This window comes from Sus scrofa, chromosome 1, assembly GCF_054392235.1.
Source record: "Sus scrofa isolate SSC_HxYL_T2T_F1_AM1 chromosome 1, Sscrofa_HxYL_maternal_Yorkshire_Landrace_v2.0, whole genome shotgun sequence".
Taxonomy (NCBI): Eukaryota; Metazoa; Chordata; class Mammalia; order Artiodactyla; family Suidae; genus Sus; species Sus scrofa.
In genome coordinates this window covers 172481095-172491795 of record NC_139383.1, presented here as the reverse complement: position 1 = coordinate 172491795, position 10701 = coordinate 172481095, and the positions used below count along the sequence as shown (strand labels likewise).

The window sequence follows — 10701 nt, the reverse complement described above, 5'->3', positions numbered from 1 at the left end:
TTCCCCCTGAAATGCCTGAAAGGTGTCTGTTTGCCCCAAATCAGGGCCAACACAGTTTAGTTTCAGAAGCCGTTACCCCACCTTGGCCAGAGCCTCTGAAAACCGCTTTCTGTAGCTGGGAGCTTGAGCAGCAGCACTGGGTATTTCTGGACCGCCTGAGGCTTTATTACAAGCCATTGTCACCTCCAGTCTGAGTTATGTACTAGCTTCTCATCTCACTTGCACCCCTTCTCCTGGACCTGGCAGGCTCTTAGAGCTGTCCTCCTTGGCAGGCCCCTGGAGTGGCGGGGATGGGGGGCGGGGTGCTGGGGCAGATGCTTTGTCCAGACCTCCTCCAGGAAACCCAGGAAGGCACTCACAGCTAGCACCTACTCCTCAGCATCTCAGTTGCCAGTGTGGCCTAATGAGCTGTTCTTGGGAATTGGAATAAGTAGCACTTATTCAGCAAATATTTCCTGAACATTCACTATGATTGTGAACTGCCAGGGCTTCTAGTTATTCCAGCTCCAATGCTTACAAACATAGTTAACTGGTGCAACCTCTCGGTGCCTCAGTTTCCTCATTTACAAAATGGGCCTAGTGGAATCTTCCTGATAGAGTCTTTGTGAGGCTTAAAACTAAAGTGAAAACCACTTAGAAGAGTGTGGCCACATGGCAAGCTTTCAATGATCATTATCTGTTAGTATTTTGATCATTTTCTAAGGACTTGTCCCTGAAATCCAGGTATGGCTTACTCTGTTGGTGCCTAAAGAGGTAGTTCAAAATATTCCTTCTCAGACTAAACTAAATAGCAAAAGAGGAGAAGAAAATGATGGAAAGCTGCAGATGAAAAAAAAAAGAAAAAAAGAAAAGAAAAGAAAGAATAGGAAGAAAAATGGCAAAGATGAGAAAAAAGGAAAGGATCTATACGAATCAAAGAAGATGCTGATGGTGAGATGTGCAAGGTCAGAGGTGCCCAGGACTAAGGAGAAAGAAAGCAGAGCAAGTGCAGAATGCATCCAGGGTCAGTGAAGTTGGAAGTTCTCTGAATAATCATTCCTAGTAAAACGAGGGCATTAAAAAATAATAGAGAAGATAGACCAAAGTGAATGAAATTACACACACACTCATCCTTAGTTTACCTTTTTTTTTTTTTAATGTCAAGAGTTGATATTACTTGGACCACTCCGTTCACTTCCTTATGGAACACCCTTGTCAGAGAAAGTGCAAGTACATTACTCCCTACCTCATGGGGAAAATAACTCATTCAATAAATTCTTACTGATCAGCCTACTATGTATGTGTAAGGCACCAGATGAGGGTCTAGGGGTACACAACCCTAGTTATGCCACAGCCTCTTAGGACCCACATGGCAGGGACTGAATCCTGTGATGACATTCCCTCTACTCCCAGCGCAGGAACAGTTGTCCTTTTCCCAAGTAGGTTTCAGGAACCCAAGCGCAGCACAGGGATACTTGGGATCAGAGAAGTGAAATCACAATGTGTATACCTTATGTCAGGTCACTGGTATTTTACACAATGTGGTCTTATGCCATATTTCCCATTTCCCAGGAAGGTGGGGTTCATGTAGACGAGGAAAGAGGTTTGGAGTAGTTCACTAACATGCTACCGACGGACAGAAGCTAAGGCTCTCGCTGCGTCTTCCCAGGGGCACCCATAGCTGGGAGGCCAGAGTACCTGTACGACGGAAATCCGGGTTATTCACAGCGCAGCCTCTCAGGCTGGGAGTACTCGCCTTCGCCTCCGCTGGGGCCTCCGCGAGTACCCCCGGAGCTTCTGAAGACGACGGAGACTCCCCACACCCCCCATGGCGCCAAAGAGCTGCAATCCTGCCCGCGAAGCGCCCGCGAGGATGTGCCCTTCGGGTCACGGCGTAGAGCGCTCCAGGACACTTTCTCCGAGTGCGGCAGCTAACCCGAAGCGTGTCAAACAACCGCTGGGTTCGGGGTTACGGAGCGAGTTGGGCAGGCAAGAGGGAGGCGCCGGACTTAGAAAAGCATACACTGCTCTGTTTCAGTCTTCGAAGCACTAATGTCATCAACGCTGGGTAGCAGGGGCTGGCCCCGAGTGGGTGACCTATACACTAATCTGAGAGGGGCCTTGGGGCTGTGGCGAGCTGGAAAGAGGGAGGTGGGGCCTCCGGGGACTTTGGGAAGTTCAACTCTTACATTAGGAAGGGTAGACCCCTTCCTATAGCGGTCACTGCTTCTAAGTAGCAGTCGAAGCACAATATTGGAGTGTCGAGGGACTGGGAACGTGCAAGTAGCTGAGCCTGAGGCTCCAAACGCCCAGAACCCCACTCACTCGCAGACGCCGGCCGCACGGGGAGAAAGGAGCTCCGGTGTAGGGCGCCACGGCGTGGAGGATGCGAGTGATTCTCCGCTGCAGCAAGCGCCCCCGGGAGGATGCCTGGAGGAGCCCCTGCTCTCGCTCAGCCCTCTGCTTTCCCGCACCCCCCCCATATCCATCACTGCAGCCCCACCAGAACCCTCATTCACACACATACCTTCCTCCCCGACCCCGCAGTCCTGGGCGCGCTTAACCTGAGTCAAACCAAAACAGGTAAATCTTTAATTTTCCTCCCCAGTTCTTTGAAACTACTTATACAAACAGTCCCTCAAATTATTTCTCCTCCTCTCCTTCCTCCCGGTCGTCTTTCTATGAGTTGCTACGCCGTCCGGGTGCGGCGGGAGGTCAGGCGCTTTGGGGGCCTTGAACCTGCAGGCTCCGGAGCCCTCCGGGGTGGGAGGAGCTTGGTCTCCCGGCCCCCTCCGGCGGCAAAGTCAGGGAGCCGTGAGGGTTTAGTGGTGGCCAGAGGGTCTCTGCTGGCCTGAGGGTCAGCCCTCCGCGGTGAGCCAGGTGCAGACGCGCGTCCAGGTCTTCAGGCGGCACAGGGCAAGAGTGGTCGAGTGGGAGGGACCCAGGGAGAAGAGGTGCACGCCTGCGGCTCGGGGTCGGGTCCCAGGATGGGCATCTGGCCTGATTCCGTCCCCGGTGCCCCTAGAGGGCCTGCCACGGCTTCCCGATGGCCTGGATGTGCTCCTTGGCCTTCAGGCGCAGCGCCGCGATGCTGCTATTGCGCGGGTCCGCCTCGTCCAGCGGGAACTTGTCCCCGAAGCCGGGCCCGCACGGGTAGGCAGGAGGCGGCGGCGGCGGCCCGAGGGGCTGCAGGCCGGGGCCGAGGGGCGGGGAGTTCAGGAAGGGAGGTGGCGGCGGTGGTGTGTAGCTGGCTGGCAGGCTCTGCGCCGGCGGCCCGAAGCCCGGCAGGCTCTGCAGCGCAGTGGCGCCCCCGCCGGGCAACGGCGGCCCAAGCCACGATTCGAGCGGCAGGGCGCCCCCCGCCGGCCCCCCGCTTCCTGCCGGGCTGGCCCCCAGGGGCGCCAGGGCTGCGGCTGGCGGGGAGCGGCTGAAGGAGAGAAGGGGCGAGTCCTGAAGCTTCATGGACGACACTTCCAGCTTCTCCTGCCGCCGCCACTTGGCCCGTCGGTTCTGGAACCACACCTGTGAAAGGCAGCACAGCGCCGTCGGGCTGCGGCGGAGGCAGGACTCCCCACTCCCGAGCAAAACTGGGATTCTGCTATTTCACCTGCACCTTTCACGCCCCCAACTCGTTGCCCACCCACATTATCCTTTTCTGTTCCATTTTCTCCTATCTCCTCCCCCTTCTCTCTCCTGCCCGCTGAATCTCTTTGTCTCGTCCCCGTCCTTCGTGGTATTCCCAACCTCGTCCCTGTTTACTCCACCCTTAGCTGTAGTTGTATCTGTTTACAACTCCTGGCACCAAACAGGTGCTCAGAAAAAAAGAAAAGAAAGGTAACCCTGGAATCGGACCATGGGACTTGGGAAAGCAGGTCTTACCAAAATTCTGTGACCTGCTGGTTGATTTTATTCCTGGCATGTCTAAATGTGCACATTGCTATTTTAGTAAGGTTTTCATATTTATTTAATCAATACCCGACTAGTATTTCTGATATGTCTTATAAATGACTTTCAATGATTACAATAGTTCAAGTTTAATAACTAATTTTACTATATGAAGTTAGTTTTGACATTACCCTAAGATGAGTTCAATGAGTTCAACTTTTTCTTTACATATAGAAAGTCCAGGCCAAGAGTGGAGTCTAGTCTCTTAACGCTGAAACTTCCATTACTGATTTGATAAAGCACAGGAAAGGGTGTCATTAAGGTTTCAATGTCAAATTACTACCCGCAGGAACAGAACATAGAGAATTGATTGGTCTAGTTACTGGAGAATCTAAAAAGAACTTTGGCCAAATTGATGGCCTCAGTATTACAATTATGAAGGGAAATGTGGGAATTGTTGCCACCTCAGAATGGAGAAAACCAAAAGCAGTGCTGGGTAATAATAGGGAGAAGGGACCTCCTAGGAAAACTGAGAAAAAGCCACCCAGTACCTGAGCAGTGTGTGGCAACTGTGTGCATGACTGGAGTTCAGGAGGAAAAAAAAAACCCAAAATGTAGGTACCCTGCCTCCTTTTCTATGAAAGATTCATCTGTATATCTGAGGTCCCAATTTTCCCAGAATGATTAGATACATAGAGAAATACTGGCATGGGTGAGGTCTCCCACCCCACTGCCTCCTCCTCCTTCTCACATCCCTCTCCATCCCCCAAAATATCAGCTATAGTCTTCAGACTAAGTATCCAGAGTCCCAGGCCAAAGCCTGGGACAGTCCGCTCTTCTGCTCTAATGCTGTACTCAACACAATGGGAGACCCTGTCTAGCCCCCCCACCCCAACTGATTACATCATAGCCATGTGTTAAGAACTCTAAGTGCCATATGCTGGGCCACTGTGCTGACCCTGTGATCACAGAGAAGTCACAGACAGTGTTCTCAAGAAGCTCACATCTTAGAGGAGAAACAAACATCCCTGAACAAGTAAGAGGGAAGGAACAAAAGGAAGGAAGGTGGGAGCGAGGTGTGAAGGCAGCCCCTGAATTAGCTGTGCCTGTATTCCCGAGGGGGGCTGGAGTGCTTTGCCCTTTTCCCCTTTCTTCCTCTTTTACTGGTTTTCTTTCCCTCTTCCTACCCCATCCTCCCTCCCGGAAAAGCAGGTGCTAAAATGTCCACTTCTTCAATGAAATCACTGCAACTCCACTGTCCCAAACTAGGGGAAATTGAACTGTTCTTCCCAGATGATCCCGAGTCATATTAGGGGACTATTTTTTAAAATCATAACATTCACTCATTATTTTAACCCCCTTAAAACTAAGCAGTAAAGACAAAAGGCAAAAGCCTGTCCACTTTTACTTTTAAGACAAGGCTAAAAGTTCCAAACATCTGAGTATCTTCATTTCCCGGAAATCTAATTCATTACACACACCCAAAAATCCCAGCAGTTCCACTGCCTTTCAGATGAGGTGAAGTTTGTTCCCAGTGTCTCTCTTTCAGGCCTCTGTAAACTCTCCCAATTTGGAAATCCTCCCAGATTTTTCACAGATGACTAGCAAATATTTAAGGCTTTCAAATATTTTAATGATCAGGGATTAAAGATAATTCAGCTTTAATTAAAGCGAAAACCCCTTTAAATAAAAAGAAAAAACCTCTGCAGCAGCGGGAAGTTTGGCTGGATGTGCACCAGAGGAGCAAAAGTCAGTTTCTTAAACAAATCCACCGAAAGCTTCAACTGCGCGGCGCCAGGCCCCTCCTAAGATGAGGCTTTCATTTTCCACGCGGTGCGCGCAGTTAGTGACTAGGGTGGCATTTGGGGCCGCAATCCGGTTATCCTGAAGCCACTGCCTACATTCCCTCTTCACTCAGTGCTTCCTGCACCGACACACCTCCCACACACCAAGTGGTAGCCTCTTCATTTTGCCAGCCATTCCCAATTTCTCTTTAGCTTAGGCGAGGGAGGCCCCCTCCCTAAGGGGGATGCTACCACAAACTGGAACAGACTGTCCCAGGGACGTTACTACGTGGAGCCCATGGAAGGTGTGTTACGCTCCTATGGGGCTCCAAGTCTAGAAAAGCCCAAGGGAAAGGTGCCAAAATACATGCGTGGACGCCCGGGGATTCAAGGGAACATTGACTGCAAGCTTGAGATTCCGCCTTTCCCGGGGTTCCATCTGGGCGCTTTACCTGGACCCGGACCTCGGGTAAGTTGACCTTGCCTGCCAGCTCCTCTCGACTGTACACGTCGGGGTAGTGGGACTTCTCGAACGCGCGCTCCAGCTCGTGCAGCTGGTAGGTAGTGAAGGTCGTGCGGTTCCGTCGGTGCTTCTTCTTGGGCTGCTCCTCCTCTGACAGCTTTGAGTCGCTGGGGGCGGCGGGTCCCACAGGTAGTCCAGGGCTCCTCTGTGCCTCCCCGGTCTCCTTGGGGCAGTAGGAGCGAGGGTCTGGGACGACGAGACCCCGGACGGTCAGAGACACTCCCCAGAGTATCCCGGGGCCCACCCCAGCCTATCCATGTGGGCTCCGAGATGGGCCCTGGAGGTCGGGGAGCGCGCTGCGAGGGGCTGCTAAGCTTTCTCTGAGCTCAAGTTGGAAGCTCCTGTTATACACACAGTCCCCACCCCTGAGCCCAGATGGCTTTCTCCACTTGCGGATCTCTTTAAGTTTAGAAGCCCTGAGGGTCCCAGAGCCGGCGGGGTGCGCACTCACCTTCGTACTCGGGAGCCCGCGCCGGGGCGGGGGGCGGAGAGGGCTCCGCGCTTCCTGCAGGCGCCTTGGGACAGGCAGTCCTCGAGCCAGGCCTCCTATCCCTCTCCTTCGAGCCCCGGTCGCCCTGCTCTTCCGGGAAGGAGCCTAGGATCCCGTCATCCTTGGTAAATCCCAGGATGGCTTCGATGCTGTGCAGCCGCGAGGTGCTCCCGCCCGGGCTGCGGAGCAAGTGGCCGGCGAGCGAGAAGCTGCCGTCGGCCATGGCGGGGGCGCAGCCGGGCAGGTGCATGGGGAGAGCGGGGACGCAGGAAGACTTAGCCCGCGCTCTCCGCTGCGCCGCCTGCTTGAAAGACAGAGAGCAGAGGCTCGAGGTCGGCTCCTCCCGGCTGGGGCCGTCGGTCCAACCCAAGAGGTCCCTACCCAAGGTCAAGCTCCGCAGGCGAAGACGACCCGGGCTGCGCGTGCTAGAGGTGGGCGAGCGCTTGGCCCGTTGCCGCCGGGGTCCGGGTAGGAGTTGGAGCTCCGACTCCCTGCGGCTGAGGCTCCGGGCACTAAAGGCTGGGACCCCGCTCGCCCCGGCTCCTCCCCTCTCGCCTGCATCCCAGCCTCTTCCTTGGTCCCTCCCCCCGCAGCAGGGCGGGCCCATCCCTCGCCCAGCCTCAGGGTCCTCGCCCTGCTACCCCGGGCGGGGCCCTCCCTCAGAACCTTCCCATACAGCTTCTTGATCAGCTCTGGACAATCCGAACGCTCGGGGGACCGGGATAGTGGGGGGTGTTTAACCAGCTTGGGGACCAGGCTCCAGGGGCCTGTTCCCCCCATTTTTGCCTCAATGGGGCAGACGCCATTGGTCTCATCTGCCCCAACCCCTTCGGGCTTGCCTCCCTCCTAGGGTTCATCTCTCCACCCAGACTCGCCTGCTGCCCCCAGACGCTCTTCCTCTGCAGAGATGAGTACCCGGGACAACCCTTGGGAAGAACCAACCGAGGCTACCCGGCTTTACCAGGAAGTCAGTCCACACTTCTAGTTTAAATTTTCCCTTCTTCTTTTTACCCCCGCGAACACTCCTCTTTCGGCTCCATAGTCCGAAGCCCTGGACTTTGGGTTTATTTTGTTTGTCTCTATTCTCATTTAACTACTCCCAGTCACCTCGGCCTTGCAAGCTCCGCTCGCAGACTTTCCGACCCGGGCGCCCGCTCCAGGGGGCCGTGGGGCCATCTGTGCCCCCAGGCCCGGCGACCTCAAGTGTCCGACGGCCCAGCAGGAGGCTGGGAGGCGCCGAGTCGGATGTATTGCCGAGCTCAAGCCGGTGGGAGACCAGCTAGGGGTTCCTCACCCTCGAAGACTATTCCTCCTGAGGGAACCTTCCCCACCGGACAATTTTCCCTGCCAAGGAGATGACCCAAACTCAGGCTGAGTGGGAAGGGATTTTCATCAGACCTGAGACAGCCTCCGGCTCTCAGTAAACTGCTGTAGGAGAAAACGTGAACCAAAATGCTTTTAAGACCTAGAGGTTCTTTTTCTTTTGATTCCCAGCTTTATTGAGATACTGCACTCTGTAAGTTTAAGGTATGCAGCATAATGATTTCACACACACACACACACACACACAGCCCTATATAAATGATTACCACAGTAAGTTTAGTTATCTGTCATCTAATGTAGATATAAAATAGAGATTCTTAAAATCTCCTTTGCAGAGGCCCTCTGATCTCCACACAGGGACACTTTTACCCTCCTACCATTGGTTGGTTTCATCTTGCCTTGAGACCAGCATTTATTGCGTCTATTTTGAGGATTAGACTCTGTCGTGGCCACATGGACATCACAAAAGAAAGGAAAGACTGGGGCCGCTGGCCTTGAGAAATTTAACATCCAGCCAGGGAGACAAGATAAAGGAAAAACCACGAGAAAAACACATATCTTAGGTTCCTCCATCCTTAAATTAATGTTTTAAAGACATTAATAGGGACATGTGACTATCTTTAGATGGAAATGGTTCATTCTTTGTGATGGGCACATGGTGGGGGTCAGTACACTAATCTCTCAGTTTTCAATGAAACTATGCAAAGGTAAATTAAAATAGCAAACATGTCAGTTTGCAGAAGGTAGAACTGAGATGCTGATTCGAATTGGAAATTATTTTATAAGAAAAAACTGAATTAATGAAAACTAATATGCATCTAACAGTTTTTGCATATCACTTTATATCGTTTTCAGAGGACTTGCACATTCTTCCTACCATCCTAGTCTCACAACTCTGAGATGAACAGGACAAATACATTTGTCTCCATTTTGCAGAAGAGAAAACTGAGGCTCAAAATGATACAGCTATTAAGTGGAGGGGATGGCACTAGAACTCAGACCAACTCCTTGTCCGGGGCTTTCTGGCTGCCCCTCATTTGTCATTTGTATGGCAGAGTGTGATATTTTTGAAAAGAATCAAGGCACATCTTGGTCTGAGTCCATCTTTAATCCTTCCCAGAGACTGAATCCTGCATGTAAGAGGCTGAGGTTGAGGCCGCTTAGTTCCCCAAAGAAATGAAGTGAAAGCCCATAGACGTGGCCACTGGTGTCCAGGACAACAGGACAAACCCTTGGGAGGTTCCCGCCCAGTCCAGGGGAAGCCTGCCACCCAGGCCCTTTGCACGTTTTCTAGGCTGTCAAAATGTGTTTCTTTCCAAAAAGGATCTAGTGGCACCCACAAGCTCCCTCTAACCAGTTACAAAGTCCAGGTTGGCTGACACCTTGATGACCAGAGGGCATACTAATTAATTGGGATGTGCTGTTTCCCCTCTGATGGAGTATGCTTTTTATGTAAACTCTCCCAATATTAAATTGATCTCTATAATCACCGCTAAACAAAGATTGGCAGCATTTTCTTAAGCTCCTGCCCACACGTTAAGGGGCTTATGGTCTTGTTTTCCAAAGTTAATTCCCTCTGGAACTGCCCAGCTCTCCCTAATAGGTCCAGGTGAGGTTAGCTTTTATTTACTGTTTATTTCAGGGTCTCGGGAGAAAAGTAGAAAAGACTTCAACAGCCACTGGCGAGGGACCACGGGGAAACGGGGCAAAACAGGACAAGGGGAGGTTGGGACGCCTTTTGTCCGCAACATAAAGAGCTAGTCAATACTATTGTGGGCGCAGTGGAGGGTACTCCAAGCAATCAGCCGGGGGTCATTGTTAGAGGCTAATCTACATGTGTATTTCCCAAGAACTCGATTAGGGAAGATGAATGGACTCGGCCATGTCCCTAATTCTTCTAGCCCAAAGCTGCATTTTTTTCAGCAGTTGCGCCAGCTCGTAATCAGCCCAGTTTCGGCAAAAGTAGGGAGCCTGGCTTCTGAACTCTACCTCTGTTTAATTCATTAATTCATTAGGTGGATCAAAGAAAACTCCCTCCTCCCAGCCCCCACCTGTGGGCTGAACTTTACCCAGCCTCATCCCCTTTAAACTTGGCTGGTTCTGAGAAACATTTCCAGAAGTGAAGAGAGTGGGGGTGGTGGGGGATGAGGGATGTCTAAGTGTGGGAGGCTCGGCGTGATGTGTGGTGGAAAATCTAGAATGACAATAGGAGTTGGGAGATTTGGGGGAAAGGGTTGGGTGGGGACTGGCTTGAGTGAAGAAAATGAAGCCTATACATGCAATCAAGTTGGCTCTTTTTTCTTGGATGTATGCAGGAGGTCCCATTTCACAAGTATTCTAAGTGGACCTTCACCTACAACCCTCTTGAGAAGATAGGCATCTATGGAGGGAGTTTTCTGTGCCCTAGGTGGGCAGGGGACCTCATCACAGAGTGAGCTCGTGGCATGGCAACCTGGTCATTTCACCTGAAGGTGATGTTTTAGGTTTGGGCAAAACATATCTATTGGAGGACCTATGGGATATTGCTCCATAAAGTGTATAAAACCAACTCAATTGTCTGCAGGGAGGCTGTCCCCTTAGTAGATGTATTTTAATTCTGGAATAACTCCATTGTCTCATACCACACTGGAAGACCATCCCCTCCCATAAGCTGATAGATGTCATGCAGGCAAAGCAACTTAACTTTGGTTATAGCCAAAGCAAAACTCCTATAATCT

At 52.0% G+C, this 10701-nt stretch overlaps 1 protein-coding gene across 1 annotated transcript; it reads right to left on the bottom strand.

The window, feature by feature from the left end:
- Window positions 1-1122: 1122 nt before the first annotated feature.
- RAX (retina and anterior neural fold homeobox) lies at window positions 1123-7169 on the bottom strand. Its single transcript, XM_003121712.4, has 3 exons — window positions 6623-7169; window positions 6101-6357; window positions 1123-3501 (listed from the first exon to the last, which is right to left on the bottom strand). Exons 1-3 carry the CDS (start codon window positions 6909-6911, stop codon window positions 3001-3003), a joined length of 1047 nt encoding a protein of 348 aa, XP_003121760.4. The 5' UTR covers window positions 6912-7169; the 3' UTR covers window positions 1123-3000.
- Between the last annotated feature and the right edge of the window lie 3532 nt (window positions 7170-10701).